At 43.6% G+C, this 21,644-nt stretch overlaps 1 protein-coding gene across 3 annotated transcripts in view; it reads right to left on the minus strand.

The window, feature by feature from the left end:
• Positions 1-21,644, minus strand: part of LOC140205282 (SH3 and multiple ankyrin repeat domains protein 2-like) — a 1,215,789-nt gene that overhangs the window by 20,114 nt on the left and 1,174,031 nt on the right. For 2 of the 3 annotated variants that reach the window (XM_072272777.1, XM_072272779.1), the window contains exons 20-23: positions 18,404-18,463; positions 18,066-18,196; positions 11,279-11,390; positions 6,906-9,213 (exon numbers count right to left, since the gene is read on the minus strand). In XM_072272777.1, coding sequence (XP_072128878.1) covers positions 6,906-9,213; positions 11,279-11,390; positions 18,066-18,196; positions 18,404-18,463 — 2,611 coding nt within the window. The remainder of the gene's footprint in view (positions 1-6,905; positions 9,214-11,278; positions 11,391-18,065; positions 18,197-18,403; positions 18,464-21,644) is intronic. The other variant, XM_072272778.1, reaches the window with a different exon arrangement.

A 21,644-nucleotide genomic window follows, 5' to 3' on the forward strand; every position in this document is an offset into this window, starting at 1 on the left:
AGCCTATTGGCTCAGGGTGTCTGACTTTCCACGGGAGGAGCTGCAAAGTTCAATAGCCACAGGCAGGAACAACCTCCTATGACACCCAGTGTTGCATCTCGGTGGAATATGGCCAGAGTCCAACAGCAAATTTCAATATTCGGGCTACAAACACGTTCCTTGATCGTAATATGACCAGGATTGCACCATCTGTTGTTAACCAGAACAGCAAGCCCCCCTCCTTTACGCTTACTGCTCTTAGTGCACTTCCGGTCAGCCCGAACGGTCTGGAAGCCCTCTAAGTGGGAGGTGTGGAGGAACAGAAAGCCTTCCCTCTATGGACACTATCTATACTTCTCACTGCCTCAGTAAAACAGCCAGCAGACATTCTCTTTTCTCCCCTTTCCCACTGGGCAGAAGATATAAAAGCTTGAAAGCACATCCCACTCAAGGACAGCCTCTATGCCAATGCTACCAGACTCTTGGATGGACCTTTTGTACAGTTAAATCGACTCTTGGCCTCACAATCTACCTCATTCTAATCCTACCTTTTAAAGATTTAACCACACTGCACTTTTTCAGTAGCTTGCACACTTCGTTCATTGTTATTGGTTCATCTTATTTTATCTCAAAGTTTTGATTTGATGTGAATGAACAGTAGGCAAGATAAGCTTTTCACTATATCTTGGTACATGTGACAACAATAAACCAATACCAAAGCTAACGTTGCAGGTTGAAGACCTTTCATCTGACAAGGGTCTTCAACTTGGAGGGCCCGGTATATTCTGCTGAAAGGGGAGGCCTTCAACTTGAAACTTAGTTTCTGGTTCTATGTATACTGCCTATACTGCTGAGCGTCATAGAGTACAGCACAGAAATAGGCCCTTCAACCCTCTAGTCCATGCTGGAACATTTAAACTGCCTAGTCCCATGGACCTGCACCCAGGCCATACCTCTCCATACCCCTGCCATCTATGTATCTATCCAAATTGCTCTTAAATGTTGAAATCAAGCTCACATGCACCACTTGTGCTGGCAGCTCGTTCCACACTCTCACGGCCTTGAAATGGTAGAATTATTTGAAGGTGCTTGTGCTTATGCCAGACTGGAAGGAGATCATAATTAACAGAATATTACATTTGTAATTTATCAAATTGGTGGCATTTTGAATAGTGTAGAAGGTTGTAGGTTACAAGAAGGCATTGACAGGAAGCAGAGCAGAGCTGAGAAGCGGCAGATGGAAAAGTGTGAAGTGATACACTTTGGAAGGTTGAGCTCGATGGCAGAATACAAAGTTAATGGCAGGACTCTTAAGAGTGTGGAGGAATAGAGGCGTCGTGGGTTCCAAGTCCACAGATCCTTTAAAGTTGCTGCACATGATGATAAGAAGGTGTATGGTGTGTTGGCCTTTGTTAGATGCGGGATTGAGTTCAAGAGCTGAGAGTACATTTATAATCAGGAACATTTAATGTTAATCTTCCCAACATTAAATCTGCTGCTCTTGTTTCAGAACTTCATCCAATATAATGTGTTGATAAATCCCTCAAAGTTGCGGTGCAAATTGATAGGGTGGTTAAGGTGGCATGTTGATCTTCATTGGTTCAAGAGCTATGAGGTAAAGTTGCAGTTCTATAAAACTCTGGTTAGACCACATTAGGCATCAGTTCTTGTCACTTCATTACAGAAAGGATTTAGAAGCTTTAAAAAAGGTGCAGAGGTGATTTACCAGGATGCTGTTTGGATTAGAGACTATGCCTTATGAGAAAAGACTGAGTAAGCTAGGGCTTTTCTCTTTGGAACAAGTGAGCATGAGAAAGAACTTGAAAGAGATGTATAAGATGATAACAGGCATAAATAAAGTGGACAGGCAATACTCTTTTTTTCCCCAGAGTAGCAATTGTGAATTTGAGAGGGCAAAACTTTTAAGTGTTTGGAGGAAAGTATAGGGGGAATGGAGTGGTAGGTACAAGGAGCACGCTGCCTGGTACGGTGACAAAGGCAGATTTTTTTAAGGCATCCGTTATTCTTGCGAGACCATGGATGTGCGCCTGGAAAGTCTTCACTCTCCAGGGCGCAGGCCTGGGCAAGGTTGTATGGAAGACTAGCAGTTGCCCATGCTGCAAGTCTCCCCTCTCCACGTCACTGATGTTGTCCAAGGGAAGGGCAAGTGCCGATACAGCTTGGCACCAGTGTTGTCACAGAGCACTATGTGGTTAAGTGCCTTGCTCAAGGACACAACACGCTGCCTCGGCTGGGGATCGAACTCATGACCTTCAGGTCGCTAGTCGAGTGCCTTAACCACATGCCCACACAAAGGCAGATACATTAGGGATATTTGAAAGAGTCTTAGATAGGCACATGGATGAAAGAAAGGAGGAGGGCTATGTGGGAGAGAGTAGGTTAAACGATTGTGGGTCGAAGGGCCTGCACTGAGCTGAACTGTTCAGTCGTCTAGACCAGGGATTCCCAACCCGGGTTCCACGGACTCTTTGCTTAATGGTATTGGTCCATGACATAAAAAAGGTTGAGAATCCTTGCTCTAGAATGTACAGCAGCTCAAATTTGTTAATTTACACGAATAGTGTGCAAATTGTAACATCTTTGTGTACTTGTTACACTTTCCAATATCTTTTGCACAATTTTTGAAAATATAACATCTATGATGTAAATGTTGGGTTAGTTTAGTCACATCATAAAGTTAACCAGTCACTGTACGTCAATATGTCGAGGGAGAAGAACATTAACGTATATCCAACAAAGTTCTCTCTTCCACTATCCACCTGCAAGGACATGCATCAAGTTCATCTCAATCCAGAGTTTTCATGGGAAATATTATCAGCACAGCCAGTTTTCCTCTTGTCACATATTCAGGCATTTAAACCTGCTGCACTAATTTCCAGGAGGTGGTGTTGTTTCTGAGAATCTGATCATCATGTCTGGCTCGAGTCTGGATCCAGTAATGGGACTGAAACATTAAAACATACACTGAAAATCCAGTGCGGGACTGAAGGAATGTTAAACAGTAAATCAGGTCAATGGGTTACTCTCTAACATGTACATAGACTCAGTGGCCAGTTTATTAGACACCTCCTGTATCCAATAAAGTAGTCACTGAGCGAATGTTCATTGTCTTCTGCTGCTGTAGCCCATTCACTTCAAGGTTCGATATGGTTTGTGTTCAGAGATGGTCTTCCGCGCACCACTGTTGTAACGCATGGTTATTTGAGTTATTGTCAGATTGAATCAGCCTGGCTATTCTCCCCTGAACTCTCTCATTAACAAGATGTTTTCATCCACAGATCTGCCACTCACTAGATGTTAGTTATTTGATTTTGTGTTTTTTTGTACCATTCCCTGTTAACTCTAGAGACAGTTGTTTGTGAAAATCCCAGGAGACTATTAGTTTGCGAGATACTCAAACCACCCTGTCTGGCACCAACAGTTATTCCACAGTCAAAGTCACTTAGATCACATTTCTTCCCTATTCTGATGTTTGGCCTGAACACCAACTCAAACTCTTGACTATGTCTGCATGCTTTTATGCATTGAGTTGCTGCCACGTGATTGGCTGATTAGAGAGTTGCATTAATGAGCAGGTGTATAGGTGTACCTAATAAAGTGGCCACTGAGTGTAAATGATCCTACGGTGACAGTTGGAAGAGCGGAGTGGGTTTCCTTATGTTGTATTGAACAATTACATCTATTAAATCTTACTGCAAGAACTATTTGTCTCTTACCATATTACTGTTTATTAGAGCTTGCTGCACACAAGTTGACTGCTCACTTTCCTGTAACAGTGAAGACGTTTCCTTGTTTTGGGGCATCGTCAAAGAGATGTGAGATGTGCTACAGAAATACCAGCTTGTCTTTTCTTTTAGTCAAGAGGTCAATATTGAGTAGAAAGAGAAACACTAGTTAACACCCCACATAAAGAGGAGTTCTAGGGAAAGGAGGTGTAGGCAGGGGCTTTATTCACTGGGACATAGGATACTAAGAGATGACATTGAGATGGGCACATTCATATAGAGTACAGATAGAGTGAATGTACTGTACTGTGCAAAATTCTTACACATATATATCTATATATACTGTACTGTTTATCTATTAACAATTAGGGTGCCAAAGACTTGTGCACAGTTCTTTAGTAATTTAATGTATTACACTATACTGCTACCACAAAAAAAACAAATTTCATGACATGTGTGAATAATGATAAATCTTATTCTGATATGGGTCTCTATTGTGGACCCACATCAGAGAATGGGAAGGAGGCAGGGAGAGGGGAATCATCGTTGGGAAAAGAGGAAGGGAGAGGGGAAGAAGTGGGAAGCACCAGAGAGACATTCTGTAAACCAAATGTTTGGAATCAAAAGACCTTGCCTGGTGTCTCAGGGCTAGATGTGCCTCCCACCCCCATCCCTGGCAATCCTCTGCCACTTGTCCCACACTCCTCCAGTGTCGTTCCACCCTCCCCGTTCCCAACATCCTTTGCTTCTGCCAGATTTGTAATCTCATTCTCCGCTCGAAGTTGGCAAGTACAGTACTGTGCAAAAGTCTTAGGCATCTTAACTATATATATGTGCCTAGGACTTTTGTACAGAATCAGAAACAGGTTTAATATCACTGCCATATGTTGTGAAATTTGTTGTCTTTGCAGCAGCAGTTCAATGCAATATATAATAATAGAGAAAAAAGCAGTGAATTACAGTAAACATATATATTAACTAATTAAATTAAATAAGTGGTGCAAAAATAGAAATAAAAAAGTAGTGAGTTAGTGTTCATGGGTTCAATGTCCATTCAGAAATTGGATGGAAAAGGGGAAGAAGCTGTTCCTGAATCATTGAGCGTGTGCCTTCAGGCTCCTGTTGGTAGCAATGAGAAGAGGGCATGCCCTGCGTGATGGAAGGCCCTTAATGATGGACGCCGCCTTTTTGAGGCATTGCTCTTTGAAGATGTCCTGGATACTACTGTGTCCAGTGCCAATGATGGAGCTGACTACTGTACATACTCTTTTTTTTCCCCAGAGAAAGGGAATCAAAAACTTAGAGGGCACATCTTGAATATAAGAGGGAATAGATTTCAAAGGGACCTGATGGATATCTTCTTTATGCAGAAAGTGATGCATATGTGGAATGAGCTGCCAGAGAAAGTGGCTGAGGCCAGTATAATATAACATTTAAAAGATATTTGGACAGTTTCATGGATAGGAAAGCTTTAGAGGGGAATGACCAAATGAGGGACTTGCTGAGGTGGCATCTTGAATAGAACGAATGGGTTGGAGTGAAGGGCCTCTTTCTATATTGTGCTTTATCTTGAGTGCAGATGAGAACAATCAGGGAAATGAATGACCATGTGAAGGAGACTCTATAACTATGATTTGAGGGGAATGTGGGGAGAGTGAAATGTATAGGATTAGAGTAAATGATCTCAAACCTCTGTTGCCTTGTGGCTGTACCCACTCATGGAGAATGCTTCAGAAGTAAACCCTGAGGAAAACTCTGGAGCTGGAGTCCCTAAGGCAGTCCTACACTGAGTTTAATGCTGACTGGCAACTCCTGTGACGCTACTGGTGTCAAACTGTGTTGGTTTCTGCCGTTCCTTTGGGTTCATCAGCTGTGTGGAGAATCAGCTGCTGCATGGGCAACAGCTTGCTCTCCATATCTGTACTGCCCTGGCTTGCGTATCACGTAGACAGCTCACATTCAACATCCATGGTTGACCTCAACCAATGGATGGGCCCAGTTTTGCATGTATAACTATAGCTCGCATGGAACAAACACTTACTCAATTCACAGACTTTTTGGGCTATGAATTTAAGACAGACTCAGGTTACATCCTGGTCTTGGGTGGGGTGGTGGGGTGATGCTCCTTAGCAACAGAATAAAATAAGAAAATGACCACTTTAGCAAGCTTTGAACGAACTCCCTCCCTCTGCTCTTCTTTAAGAGGCAAAACTAATCTAAAACAGGCTTCATGAGTTCTTTGGGGTTAATGACAAAATATCTTCTTTTAAGGCCTCATAAGCTAAATCACAGCTGTACAAATCTCAAAACTTAATTCAAAAGTTAACTCACTGGACATTAAGAGAAATCACAAAATGCAACACCGTGACAAAATTAAGGTTGTTAATTTCATTGATGTTATATTTTATGATTAAATAGTAACATAGCATGGTAGTTACGTAACTGGGCTAATGTTTCTGGGACTAATTCAAATCTCATTACAGCAGCTGGGAAATTTAAATTCAAATGACTAAATGAATCCAAAATTTAAAAAAAACTGCTGTTGGTATGGTAACTGTGGAACTATGAGATTGCTGTACAAACTTAAATGGTTCGCATGTGTGCTTCAGAGAAGGGAATCGATCATTTTTACCTTGTTTGGTTTGCATACGACTCCTGACCCTCTGAAATGGTCTGCCCCACCTCTCAGCTCAGAACCAATTAAGCAATGGGGTGGGGGATGTCTAGGATCAGAGGGAACAGCCTTGGAATACAAAGGTGTCCCTTTAGAACAGAGATGAGGAGGAATTTTTTTAGCCAGAGGTTGGCAAGTCTGTGGAATTCACTGCCACAGCTGGCTGTAGGGGCCAAGTCACTGGGCATATTTAAAGCAGACGTTGATAGGTTCTCGATTATTAAGGGCTTTAAAGGTTATGGGGAGAATGCGGGAGAATGGGGTTCAGAGTAATTAAAGATCAGACATGATGGAATGGTGTCTCAGACTCAATGGGCCAAATAGCCTAATTCTATTCCTGAGCATTATGGTGATCATCAACGTGATGATTTCTTAGCTGCCCTCTGAAATAGTCTGGGACACCACTCAGCTCAAGGCCAATTAGGACTAGGTATTAAGTGTCATTCTGGACAGTCATATGGCTCCTTCTGTGAACGGATAAGACTAAGTAACTGGCTTGCCATTACCTTGTGCCGTAAAGAACTCCTCTGGACACCGAAGGTGAATCCAAGGCCTCTGCTGGTTTGGGCACCTTTTCCTTGTTCATCTGCTGTAGTATGGAGTTCAATTCACTAATGACGTTTGCCTTCGCGTCTGTGGCTGCTGGAGCCTTTATATCTGGCCCATCACCCCATAGCTTTGAGGTCCTCTGCTGTGGGGATTTAAGTGTTTCAGGTGGGATGGGACCTGGTGGTGGAGGTGGTGCAGGCGGTGGCATGAACAGGCCATCAAAGTTTTCCTCTATTAAAGCGTCCTTGTAAATTGCATTATTTTTATTGATAATGGGCTTGACTTTTGGCTTTGGAGGGACTGGAGGCTTGTCAATGAGAAATGTCTGCCCATCTGCATAGACTGTGCAAGTATCTAGGTTCTCCCCTGCTTCAGAGGACAGTGTGGAGATACTGGAAACGGTGGAGACAGTGCTTGTCGTTTCCAAGTGGTGGTCACTGTTGCTGCGACTATCCACCTCTTCGATCCCTGAATCAATAACGTTCTCGGTGGTCTCCCGTGGGGCAGTGGCAAAGTTTGGGGGCAATGAGTCGGAGAGACCCAGGGGCTTCTTTGCCTCGGGAGGCGCACCGCCACCCTCCTTCCTGACCGGCGGGGGCAGTGTGGCCGCTTTGTTCTGCCGCAGTAGATCAGAGAGGGACGGGATGATCGGAGGGTCCTCAGTGCTCTCAAAGCTGTTGGCGAACTCCAGTGGGGGAGGCAGCGGCTCGGTGAAGAGGAAGTCCTCATCCACGTCAATGGAGGCCAGCGGCGGTGGCGGGATGCGGAATGGCAGCACGCCTGGGTCTTCGACGGAACTGACAGTGATGATGGTCTTGGCGGCTGCTCCCTGCCGCTCCCAGGTGGTGCTCACCGGTGGGTTTCCTGCCTCGCCTTCCGCGCTCCTGCTCTCCTCCCGAGGCTTGGCCCCGGCCTCCGAGTGCACCATCAGCAACCCGGCCGAGGCCTCCGGGCCATCGTCAGGCGCCGCTTTCTTCTCCTCACCCTTCTTCTTCTCCTCCTCCTTCCCAGTGTCTATCTCCGCTTTCAGGTGGACTTCCTTCCTCGGAGCAGCTGAGGTTGGGTTTGCTTTGGCCGAGCTTGAGGCCGAGGCCGCCGTCTTCGTGTCGATATAGAGGGGCTTGCTGAGCTCAGATTTGGCAGGTTCGGCCTTTCCGGCATTTTGCAGAGGCTGATCTTTCGTTGCCCGCCCTCTTGCCGCCAACGCCATGGCCAAAGGGGTGTTCGAATCCAGTGCTTTTCCCGTTACGGGGTGCACGTAATTACTGTTATCATTGGGGATGTTGGACGCACTCACTGCATTTCCATCGTTGCACTCAATGTCTTCCTTCTTTGAGGCGATGTTCAGTATCCTTGAGCTGCTGTGCGTCCGCTGAGTGTTGGTTTCCGTGCTGCTGTAATTCGTGCCGCTGGCTTTGGATGACGGCACCATGAGGTGACTGTACCGCTCCTCGTTGCCGAACATCCCCTCGTCGATTGACTTGGAGTGCCTCAGCCGCCCGCTGGGCAGCAGCCCCACATCTTCATCCCCCATGTCCGTCGAGAGGAAGGCGGGGGAGTGGCGCTTGGCTTCTATCCTCTTCTCTCTGTCCCTCACCGCCCCAGCGATCGCCGCCGCAAACGGGTTACAGAAGCCATCGTCGGGCCTGAGGTGCCCCTGATGCTCTGAGACCTGGGTGTCGATTTCCATGCTGCTCCCCTGGCTGCTTTTCCCGCTGCTGCTGGTAGAAGGCTCCTTCACAATGATGGTGGGGATGGGGATTGAACACGTTTTCTCCGGACTGTCTTCCACCTTGGACTGCTTCACCAGCTGGCCTTTCCTTCTGGCCGGCTTGGCAGGGACGTACACTGCCTTATTTCCGGTGGTCCCGACGTCAGAGTATGGGTTCTCCGGCATGTTGCTCCTCCTGTTACGCATGGTCTGGTGTGAGCTAGTGTTAGGCTTGTACTGGTCCTCAGAATCCACGGAATACTGTTGGGAATCTTGCCGGTAATACATCACTTTCTTCTGCCTCTCTGAACTGATTGTTCCTGTGCTCTCTGGTCTGTTGGAATTATGGGTTCTTAATCCAGAGTTATGATTGAAGCCCGGCTTTATTGTACCATAACTCCGAGGACCAGAGGGCTTGGGTGTGTTGTAAGGTGGTGAAGGAGGCGAAACTGAAGGGGGAGGTGGGATATCTTCAGCAGTATCTGGCATCGACAAACTTCTGGTAAATTTCAGTAGTGGAGGAGCTAAGAATTGTTTCTCTTCTTCTAACATACCTGCACACACACAGAAAGAGCTCACATTAATATCATTTTGGTAGGTGGATACTTGGCAAACAATATTTCTTACAGCAACAGTGAATAGACTTTTGGTGGCCTGGTCTCGAGACTGTTAGTGCTTGACCCAGCAACCTAAATCCATATTAGGGATTGGGATACAAAGATTAGGATTGTTACCTCACAGTTGATTCAGTAAGATGCACCCCATTACTTCACCATGCTTGGAGACAGAAGGCTACAGATACCGGGAATCAGGAGCAAAAGACAAACAAGTGGAGAAGCTCAATGGGTCAGGCAGAATCTGTGGAGGGAAATGGACAACTGACCAGTCCTACTTTATTAAGAGTTCATACAATCACCATGTTTGGGCCTATTTTTGGGGTTAGGACCTTCAGTGAACATTGGCTTCAGCAATCAACCTTCAGATCTGAATATGGATTGTAGATAAAATTTAAAGTGCATCTCCAAACAGTAATATGCAGACTAGGAAACAGGAATTTAAGGATTGTATTTACATGAATCCAATCAACATCCCATTACATGAATACGACAGTAAAGAATACTTATTTTGAGTGTGTTGGAGGGGAGATCCTGGCATTTGAAACTGTTACATGTAACTCAAAAGAAGCATTATGAGGGCATTGTAACTATGGAAACTGTCCTGTTATCTTTGTTCTTTAATATATAAAAATGTGCTGCAATGTTAGGTCAGTGCGTCTTCCTATCTCAATTCTAAAGGTCTGTCAGCTCATTTGTAAATGTGTGTATCGAATAAAAAGACTACTTTAAATCCACCAGCTGTCTCTCTCTGGTGACATTGTTCATGTTACAACACACCAATCCAGTTGAAGTGTCTCGACCCAAAGCATCAACTGTCTACAGTATATCTCTCTACAGATGCTGCCTGACTCTTGAGTTCCTCCACCAGCTTGAATTTTGCTTCTGTTTAAGCATGTTTACATTGGGAACACAGATAATGTCAAAGTGTAAGGACACTTACAGTGAACACTGAAACTACTGCAGGATGGATTTCCTTTCAACATTCAAGATCCTTGTCCAAAGCACATCATTTATTTCGATGGATGTATAAAACTCTGAGAGGTACACAGTAGATAGGGCAGGTAGAATCCACCCCGAGCTGGAGATGGCAAATACTAGAAGGGGAAGGGAGAAGTCTGAAAGGAGATTTTGTTTTCACACACAGATTGTTAGGTGCTGGGAACTTGCTGCTAGAAAGCAATGTTTAAGAGGCAGGGAACAGAAGAATACAGACCATGTGCAGGTAGATGGGATTAAGGGATGAAGGGTCTTTTCCTGTGTTGTTCTGCTCTGCGTCCTATGAATGAACAATAGGAACTAGCATGCATAGAACTTGATGCAGACAACTCATCTGCTGTAGTCGTTGCTTTTATGGAGAAAACAAGTACTCATTGATGATATGGCTCAGATATTAACGTGCATGGTGCAATTTTCTCTCTCTAATATTGTAAAGGAGGCAATAGGATATTTACTTTTAATGGGTTACCAATTTCATTAAAATACTGGAGCCTTGATTTGGTTCCAGGCTATTAAGCATTTACACAAGAATACTTGTCAAAGGTAATTTCTTGCCTTGTATGTCTGGGAAAGTGTGACATAAATCAAGGCAGCCAAAAGCTTTTGTTAATTAGCGTGCTGGAATCCAGTTTGCAAGTGCAAATGAAAGAAGCTGGATTATTTACTGGTTAACGGCCGATAGTCCCAGTTTTATGCAGAAAAAATCCAGGCATGGTTTTCCGAACAGCAGAGTGGCACATTCCCCAAATTCCGATCTCAGCTCAAAGCAGAAGAGCAGGAAACACTACCTTCCAGGGTCCGTGACTCAGCTGGCTCAAGAAAGATTGGCAGGGGATTGGCAAAATAGTGTGGACATTATTTTTTTAAAAAAACTCAAACGTAAATTATACAAAGAACTGGTTTTAGACTTCATATGCACGTCTTCCATATAACAAATCATTGCAACATTAAAAATCCGTAGATAATTTTGCTGAAGTTAACACAAGCCCAGCTTTGGCCATATTACCTATAGATTTCTGCCTTCGCATAGTTCCACGTGGAATTTCTAGATAGGGGCTGTTGTGGCTCCCTGGGACTGTAGGAGGCACTACAGCAATACCCTGGCGATCATAGATTGACTGGAAATAGAAAAAGAAGGCTGGTTACTCCACTGTTAGTAACATTAACTGCTGTTTGATTTAATACTGAACCGCTTTCTGGCAGGCGGCCCAATACAGGCCTAGGGCAACTCCGTCTGCCCCCCTCTACCCGCCTTCACTCTCACACAGAATAAATTCAGGTTATGTTATGAGGAGAGGTTACCGTAAGACATAGGATCAGAATTAGGCCATTTGATCACAGCCGATTTATTTTCCCTCTCAACCCCATTCTCCTGCCTTCTCTGTTTTGATGTCCTTACTAATCAACAACCTAACTCATCCAACACACATCAGAGTTGCTGGTGAACGCAGCAGGCCAGGCAGCATCTCTAGGAAGAGGTGCAGTGGACGTTTCAGGCCGAGACCCTTCGTCAGGACTAACTCATCCTCTGCTTTAAATATGTAAAACCAGAAACCAGGGCTGCACTCCCTGGATTTTAAAACATTGAATTTTGTAAGATAGCACGATGAATTGGTAGGGTAGATGGAGAGACATGCATCATCATGGTCTCCCACTATCCAGGCTATATCTTGTTCTCAATGTTGTCGTCAGGTGAAGGTTCAGGAGAGTGAAGACTCGCACCTCAAGATTCTTCCCCAATGTTAGCAGGTTTTTGAACCGACCTGAGAAACGCTAACATCTCTATAAGACTGTAGGATATTACACAGAATTATTCCATTTGGCCCATTGAATTATTCAATCATGGCTGAGATTTTGTTTTCCTTTATTGACCCCATTCTACCTCTTACAAGTCAAAAACATATCAATCTTTGTCTTAAATACTCTGATGATGTGGTCTCCACAATCTTCTGTGGCAATAAATTCCACAGATTATTTTGGACTACATTTCTTTTCTCTCTCTCTCAACTTGTACTAGTGTCAGAATGTTTATTTGGTGGCATACATTATGTATAATTTATATTAATTTATAATAATTTAAATTATGTTAACTTACCATTGTCACTTTCTTTAATGCACTTGCTGCTGCTGCTTATTTTCTTAGTGATTATGCTCTGTGACAACAACTTGAACTTGGAACCTGGAGAATATGCTTGTGGTTTTTAAGAAATGTCGATCTATGGACTATAGCCTAAAATTTACAGCCCAGCTTTTCAGGAATGAATTTACAAATTTGGGACTGTTGTCTATAGTAGATAAGGTGTTAGCTTAGGGACAACTCGTGTAGGAGCAGAACTCTCAATGGATACGATTAAATATTCTCGTTTCAGCCTGATACAGCTAAAAAGCACAACTGCTTCCAAAGTCAGTACAGTCAACAAAGACGTCTTAATGCATTTAAATGAACTATCGCTGTTTAAAACTGACGGAAAAAATGCCAGTTGGGGACAGATTCGTCCTCATAGGATCCCACGCAGAAAGCGTGGCTGTAGATCAGGGTTAGAAGTGCGTTTTAGGAAACAGGGTTTTAAACTCCCAATACCGACTATCTTGCAGGCAAATGTGCAGTCTCTGGTGAATAAAATTGATGATCTCAGAGCTGTGGTGCTGAATCAGAGGGACATTAGGACCGTGTGTGTCCTTTGTTCGACGGAATCCTGGTTAATTCCTTCCATACCGGATGCAGCGATTCAGATCTACGGGTTTACTATACACCATCAGGATAGATTTATAGAGTCTCTCAAAAGCAGAGGTGGAGGAGTATGCCTCATGATCAACTCTTCTTGGTGCACAAATATATCAGTGCTGTCCCAATTCTGCTCGCCAGACCTGGAATATTTAGCAGTTAAGTGCCATCCTTTTTACCTACTGTGGGAGATTTCCGGGATCAATTTGGTAGCAGTATACATTCCACCTCAGGCCAATGTCAATCAGGCTTCAGATGATCTGAGCAATGAGATCAACATGCATGAAAGCGCACCCTAACGCCTTCACCATTTTAACCAGGCCAGTCTGAAGAAACTCACTAAGCAATTATCATCAACAGATCACTTGCAACCCGGATCATTGTTACACCATCATCAAGAACGCTTACCTTGCTATTCCACGCCCTCACTTTGGGAAGTCTGATCACCTAGCTGTACTTCTACTCCCTGAGTATAGGCAGAGACTGAAGACCGCAGCACCAGCAGTGAGCACCGAGCAGGTATGGACAAGGGAAGCACAGGAGTGCCTACAGAACTGCTTTGAATCGGTGGACTGGACTGTATTCAGAGATTCAGAGATTCAGATGAGTATGCTGCAGTTATTACGGACTTCATTAAAACCTGTGTGGATGAGTCAGTGCCTAAAAGGACTTACTGTACATTCCCAAACCAAAAGCCGTGAATGAACCAGGAGGTACGTCATCTGCTGAAGGCTAGATCTATGGCATTCAAGTCTGGTGACCCAGGCCTGTACCAAAAAACCAGGTATGATTTGCAGAGGACTATTTCAGGGGAGAAGAGACAATTTCGGTTGAGGTTGGAGGCAACATTGGACGTATAACAACTCTGGCAGGACTTGCAAGACATTACTTCCTACAAAGCGAAACCCAATAAGCATGAATGGCAGCAATGCTTCACTACCAGATGAACTCAACGTCTTCCATGCCCGCCTTGAAACGGAGAACACAACTACTGCTGTGAAGATCCCTGCTGCACATAATGACCCTGTGATCTCTGTCTCAGAGGTCAATGTTAGGCTGTCTTTAAAAAGAGTGAGCCCTTGCAAGGCGGAAGGTCCCGATGGAGTACCTGGTAAGGCTCTGAAAACCTGTGCCAACCAACTAGCGGGAGTATCCAAGGACATTTTCAACCCCTCACTGTTATGAGCAAAAGTTTCCACTTGCTTCAAAAAGGCAACAATTATACCAGTGCCTAAGAAGAATAATGTGAGCTGCCTTAATGACTATCGACCAATAGCACTCACATCAACAGTGATGAAATGCTTTGAGAGGTTGGTCATGACTAGACTGAACTCCTGCCTCAGTAAGGACCTGGACCCATTGCAATTTGCCTATCTCCCCAATAGGTTAATGGCAGGTGCAATCTCAATGGCTCTGCGCATGGCTTTAGAACACCTAGACAACACAAACACCTATGTCAGGATGCTGTTCATCGATCATTGCTCAGCATTTAATTCCTTCATTCCCATAATCCTGACTGAGAAGCAACAGAACCTGAGGCCTTTGTACCTCCCTCTGCAATTGGATCCTTGACTTCCTAACCGGAAGACCACAATCTGTGTGGATTGGTGATAGCATCTCCTCCTTGCTGACAACCAACACTGGGGCACCATAGGGGTGTGTGCTTAGCCCACTGCTCTCTATACCTATGACTGTGTGGCTAGGCATAGCTCAAATACCATCTATAAATTTTCTGATGATACAACCATTGTTGGTAGAATCTCAGATGGTGACGAGAGGGCATGCAGGAACGAGATATACCAACTAGTGGAGTGGTGCCACAGTAACAACCTGGCACTCAACGTCAGCAAGACGAAAGAGCTGATTGTGGACTTCAGGAAGGATAAGACGAAGGAACACATACCAATCCTCATAGAGGGATCAGAAATGGAGAGAGTGAGCAGTTTCAAGTTCCTGGGTGTCAAGATCACTGAGGACCTAACCTGGTCCCAACATATCCATGCAGTTATAAAGAAGGCAAGACAACAACTGTACTTCATTAGGAGTTTGAAGACATTTGGCATGTCAACAAATATACTCAAAAACTTCGATAGATGCACAATGAAGAGCATTCTGACAGGCTGCATCACTGTCTGTTATGGGGGGGATACTGCACAGGACCGAAAGAAGCTGCAGAGAGTTGTAAATTTAGTCAGCTCCATCTCGGGTACTAGCCTACAAAGTACCCAGGACATCTTCAAGGAGCGGTGTCTCAGAAAGGCAGCGTCCATTATTAAGGACCTCCAGCACCCAGGGCATGCCCTTTTCTCACTGCTACCATCAGGTAGGAGATACAGAAGCCTGAAGGCACATACTCAGCGATTCAAGAACAGTTTCTTCCCCTCTGCCATCCGATTCCTAAATGTACATTGAACCCTTGAACACGACCTCACTTTTTTAATATACAGTATTTCTGTTTTTTTGCATGATTTTTATTCTATTCAATATACATATACTGTAATTGATTTACTTATTTATTAATTATTATTATTTTCTTCTATATTATGTATTGCATTGAACTGCTGCTCGTAACAAATTTTCACAACACATGCCGGTGATAATAAACCTGATTCTGATTTTAATACTGTTTGATTTTTGTTAACTAAAGGAGGATAATCACTAGCCTTTTAATGGCAGGTCAACTCATCATAAAATTCATTCAATTTAAGAAAGTAAGCTTGTAAAAGATTCAATAGATAACAAAAAGAAATACTGTTTTTTATTATTTTATTTATTTAGAAACACAGTGCAAAATCCTTTTGGCCCAATGAGTCCCACTGCGCAGCAATCCACCTGTTTAGCCCTAGCCAGGACAATTTGCAATGACCACTTAACCTACTAACCGGTACGTCTTTGGACTGTGGGCGGAAAACAGAGCACCTGGAGGAAACCGAAGCTGACATAACAATCATTTGACTTTATGTATCACACATAAAATCAGTTTCAGTACAATCAGAGGCCCTCTCAAGCTTATGAATGTCTGAGTTAGGTTTGATCCATAAATAAGAACAATTTCATGGGAGACCTGGTGGTATGGATTTGTTAGCTGCTGTAGGGCAGCACGCATCTTCTACCACCTGGGCACTCAGTTTGTGGCTGCATTTCTGACGTTCTGCTTAGGAACCGTTCACAGGATTGGAACCCTGCTGTAACCTGGCAACGACCTGTGCAATAATTGCCTCGTGTGAACAAATGCTCTGTGGCCTTGCAACACTCTGCAGAATGGAACTTGGCAAGAGAGTTTGTTGGTGAATTAAGCCATATTTAAATCAGGATTAGATTTACCATCACAGAAATGTTGATAAATCTGTTGTTTTGTGGCAGCAGTACAATGCAATACTTAAATACTGTATATACTATAAATTACAATAATACAGTATACTGTGTATGTATGTACATATGACAAATGGTTGTTGTGATGCACCTAGTGTGGTAGTGTAGTGGATAGTGCTTGTTGCTCTCACTCACAGCTTCTACTGCTGGCTAGCAGTCACGCAAAAAGGAGAGCTGAATGCACAAGTCTCTCTCTCCCAGTACATAGCCTCTCCAACAGTAAGCCCCGTGTAGTGCCTCCTCACTGGTGACAAACAGAAACTGAATTCCTTTTGGACTAATGCTGAGGTACAGATGATGGGGAGGAGGTCTGGCCCCTGCACACATAGCACGCAGGCTCACTGGCGTGTCGACACGCCCTGGTGCTCATGAACCAATCGCCAGCTATGGGTAAGTAGCTTCTCTGCCTTATGAGCAGCCTTGGAAGAGGTGAAAGCTATGAGAATAAACCCAAACAGAAAATCTGGAGTGGCGCCCCTAAGGCAGCTGGACGTATTGAACATCCTTCCAGCAGCTCCTGCAGACAAGTTGGTGCTTCACATTCCTCTGGACTGCACCGGTGAGACCGAGGGAGTATCTCAACGATTGGGGATCCCAAGATCTCCTTACCTTCTGACCAGGCTTGCGCCCTAGAGAAGTAGCTCTACAACAGACTAACCCATAGCACACACCCATTGTCCCTCGAGACAGATGGATACCATCGTTATATATATATATATAAAAGAAGTGCAAAGAGAGAACAAAAATAGTAAGGTAGTGTTCATAGTTTGATTGTGCGTTGAGAAATCTGATGGCGGAGGAGAAGAAGCTGTTCCTAAATTGCTGAGAGTATACGTTCTGGCTCCTGTACCTCTTCTCTCGTGGTAGTAACGAGAAGAGGGCGTGTCTTGGGTGGTTGGGGTCCTTAATGATGGATGCTGCTTTTTTGAGGCATCAGTTTTTGAAGATGTCCTCGATGGTGCCTCAATAGAATTTAATTAAATATTCTTGCTGTAAATTTGAATTTAGATATCAGAGCTGCTCGCGTGTTGCTTCAGTAACCAGAATACTGTCTGTGTGGAGTTTGCACCTTCTCCTCATGACTACATGGGTTGTCCGGGAGTACACCAGTGTATTCCCACACTCCAAGTCTCTGCACATTGGTAGGTTCTCTGACTACTGTTAATTACCCCTTCTTTGGGTGAATTTGATGGATAGTGGATTATTGGGAAAAATGAGGGACTGGGACTGGTCTGAGAGCGGGTAGAGACTTGATAGACTGAGGGCGAGTTCAGGCCAGAGACTGGAGATTGGCGGCCCGATGTCTGCAAGATTGAGGGTCTGGGGCCAGGAAGTGGCCCATCCTGGCGTTGGAAGCTCATGTGTATGAGGGGCTGGGAGGGTGTGAAAGGGGCTTGGCTTGCTTTTGTTGCCTTGTTTTGTTCTGTTGGTCTTGTTGCTGCTTGGGTTGCTCTGTATTCTGTGTTGTTGTGTTGAACATTGTGGGCATACAATGTTGGCACTGGAAGGTGTGACGACACCTGTGGGCTGCCCCCCAGCAGATCCTTGGGTGTGTTGGTTGTTAATGCAAATGATGCATTTCACTATATGTTTCCATGTACGTGCAATAAATAAAACTGAACCTGATGGACCAAGAAGTCCTCCCATTCATATGAGAACGAAACTCTTAGGCACCATAAAGCAAGGATCTACTTACATTTGCGTCTGCAGTTGAAGGAAAGCACCTGCTGGATGGACGCTGTTTGATTGTTGCAACTCGTGAGTCGACCGTCGCATTTTCCGCAGCCCTTGACTGTTTGGGATTTGACACTATTTCATCGAGCTTGTCTGTGAAAGGCAGGGAATGGTTCAGTCACCACTTACGGTATTCCCAAGGGAAAGCAGAAGAGCAACTTCTGCAAATTATGCCGATATATCAGACAACATTTTCATGCGTACTATCGAAATGCAAATTCCACACAATTGCAAAGTCACATTACTATTGCACAAGCAGCATGCATTGTTAATTCATGCATGCATCAATTTTCTTTTTACTTAGTGTGGTTTGAAAAGCAGTCCTCCTCTTCAAACCCTCTAAATGAGATGGATCAAGATCTGTGGTGATAAGGAGATGATAAGGTTTAGGAAGAGGTACATAATATTACACATTAATATCTTTTCATTTAATGTCAAAACAGTAAAAGATATTACTTTAAGAACCAGAGGGGATAACTTCACTTGCCCCATCACTGAACTGTTCCCATAACCTATGGACGCACTTTCAAGGACTCTTCATCTCATGTTCTAGATATTTATTGCTTATTTATTTATAATAATTATTAATTAATTTATTACTTTATTTTTGTATTTGCACCATTTGTTGTCTTTTGCATACTGGTTGTCCACCCTGCTGGTGCGGTCTTTCATTGATTCTATTGGTTGTTGGATTTATTGAGTATGCCCACAAGAAAATGAATCTCAGGGTTGTATATGGTGACAATAAATTGATAATAAATTTATTTTGAACATTAACTTCAATAGCATGTACTTTAGAACATTTGCAACCTTTGTGGAGTCATCTGCAAACTTGAAGAATAGTTAGTCATTTGATGGAGTGTAACCACTCTTCAACAAATAGAGGAATCTTCAAAATTGAAAATGATGACGTCTGAAAAATTTCAGCTTTGTTGAGTAAACTTGGATGACCACCTTTGAAACACAGAATCCGAGGGGAAATTTAACGGAGATGCACAAAATTATAAGATGGCTATAATGGTGAATGAGAAGGATCAATTTCTCCTGATAGAAAGGACAATAATTTGGAGACAATTCAATTTGTGAAGATGTTAACGGAAGTTCAGGATCTAGTATTCACTGACTGAAAGGATAATTTGGATATAGAATAAATTCTTTTTGTTGTTAGAAGGTTCCTGGATGAGTACAAGAAGAGTAGTGCATCAAGACATGGGAAATGGAGAAACCTAATATCTGGTTTGACCATCATTGAAGCGCCTCTTTCACCTCAGATGGTTGAGGAAGTTTGGTATGGGCCCCCAAATCCTAAGAACTTTCTACAGGGGCACAACTGAGAGCATCCTGACTGGCTGCATCACTGCCTGGTATGGAACTGTACCTCCCTTAATCGCAGGATTCTGCAGAGAGTGGTGTAGACAGCCCAGCGCATCCGTTGTTGTGAACTTCCCATGATTCAGGACATATACAAAGACAGGTGTGTAAAAAGAGCCCAAAGAATCACTGGGGACTCAAGTCACCCCAACCATGATCTATTCCAGCTGCTACCATCCAGGAAACGGTACCGCAGCATAAAAGCCAGAAACAACAGGCTCCAGGACAGCTTCTTCCACCAGGCCATCAGGCTGATTAATTCACACTGATTTGAGTGTATTTCTATGTTATATTGACTGATCTATTTATTATAAATTACTACGATTACACATTGCACATTTAGATGAAGATTTAAAGATTTTTACTCTTCATGTATGTGGGGGATGTAAGAAATAAAGTCAATTCAATTCAATGGGCCAAATAGCCCTTGGCAATGTAAATTATGAAAATAAGAATATAGATTCAGTGGTCAATTTATTAGATACATCTGTACACCAGCTCACTAGTGGAAATATCTAATCAGCCAATCATGTGGCAGCAACTCAATGCATAAAAGCATGTAGACATGGTCAAGAGATTCAATTGTTCAAACCAAACATCAGACTGTGGAAAAAAATGTGATCAAAGTGACTTTGACCATGGAATGTTAGTTGGTGCCAGACGGGGTGGTTTGAGTATCTCAGAAACTGCTGATCTCCTGGGATTTTCATGCACAAGTCTCTAGAGCTTACAGGAAATGGTGCAAAAAAAAAAAAATCCAGTGAGCGGTAATTCTGTGGACGAAATTCTCTTGTTTATGAGAGAGGTCAGAGGAGAATGGCCAGATTGGTTCAAGCTGACAGGAAGGCAACCTTAATTCAAATAACCACTTGTTGCAACAGTGGTGTGCAGAAGAGCATTTCTGAATGCACAACACATCGCACTTTGAAGTGGATGAGCTACTGCAGCTGAAGATCATGAACATACAGTCAGTGGCCACTTTATTAGGTACAGGAGTGAAATGTCATCTGTTCATTCCTTTCTATGGATGCTGCCTGACCTGCTGAGTTCCTCTAGATTCCATCATCTGCAGAACCTCTTGTTTTTTCACGATAAGACCTATCCTTTTTCTCAGGGCAAAAGAGCCTAGAGCTAGAGGGCAGAGATTTAAGGTGAAAGGTAGCAAATTTAAAAGAGACATGAGGGACAAAGGATGGTTAATATTTGGTATGCCCTGGAAGCAGATACTAATACAACTCAAAAAGGCATTTGGACGGATTAAAAATTTTAAAGGCATCCGTTAGTCTTGCGAGACCATGGATCTGCGCCTGGAAAGTCTTGTATGGAAGATTGTATGGCAGACCGGCAGTTGCCCATGCTGCAAGTCTCCCCTCTCCACAACACCAATGTTGTCCAAGGGAAGGGCATTAGGACCCATGGCACTGGTGTTGTCGCAGAGCAATGTGTGATTAAGTGCCTTGCTCAAGGACACAACACGTTGCCTCGGCTGGGGCTCGAACTCATGACCTTCAGGCCGCCAGTCCAATGCCTTAACCACTTGGCCACGTGCCCACACATACTTGGACAGATATTTGGATAGGAAAGGAGTAGAAGGAACTCAAGAAGGGTTTCAGCCTGAAACGTCGACTGTTTACTCTTTTCCCTAGATGCTGCCTGGCCTGCTGACTTCCTCCAGCATTTCGTTTGTCTTGCCTTGAGGGAGATAGGGGTATAATATGGACAAATGGCATTAGGCAGATAGACATTATGGTTGACATAGATGAGGTGAGCTATAAGGGGCTTTTCTGAGGTTAACATTTCTATAGCTCTATGATTCATGAACTTTCTAAAGTGACAGTTGCAGTCTGTAGCTTTTAAACTTCTCCTGCCTGGATCCCTGGAAGCAAAGATCAACTGCTGGTTGGTATTTTGCAGCAACTGTAATGGCCCTATTAAGTCAACAACTAATGAAACATATAGAATGATGATCAAAGGAACTTGACAACTGTACCTATATAAATGGGAGCTTTTGTGTTTTGATTAGATTAATAAGTATCAAATTGGACAAACAATTGTGCAGGTTTCCAGAAGAATATGAATAATTCAATAGGATGCTATTTTCATGGCAAGCACATGCTGCACCACTGGGAATTTTAGAAAGGTTTATAATTAAGTAGAAATGCTCTGTAGC

Source organism: Mobula birostris, chromosome 11, assembly GCF_030028105.1.
Source record: "Mobula birostris isolate sMobBir1 chromosome 11, sMobBir1.hap1, whole genome shotgun sequence".
Taxonomy (NCBI): domain Eukaryota; kingdom Metazoa; phylum Chordata; class Chondrichthyes; order Myliobatiformes; family Myliobatidae; genus Mobula; species Mobula birostris.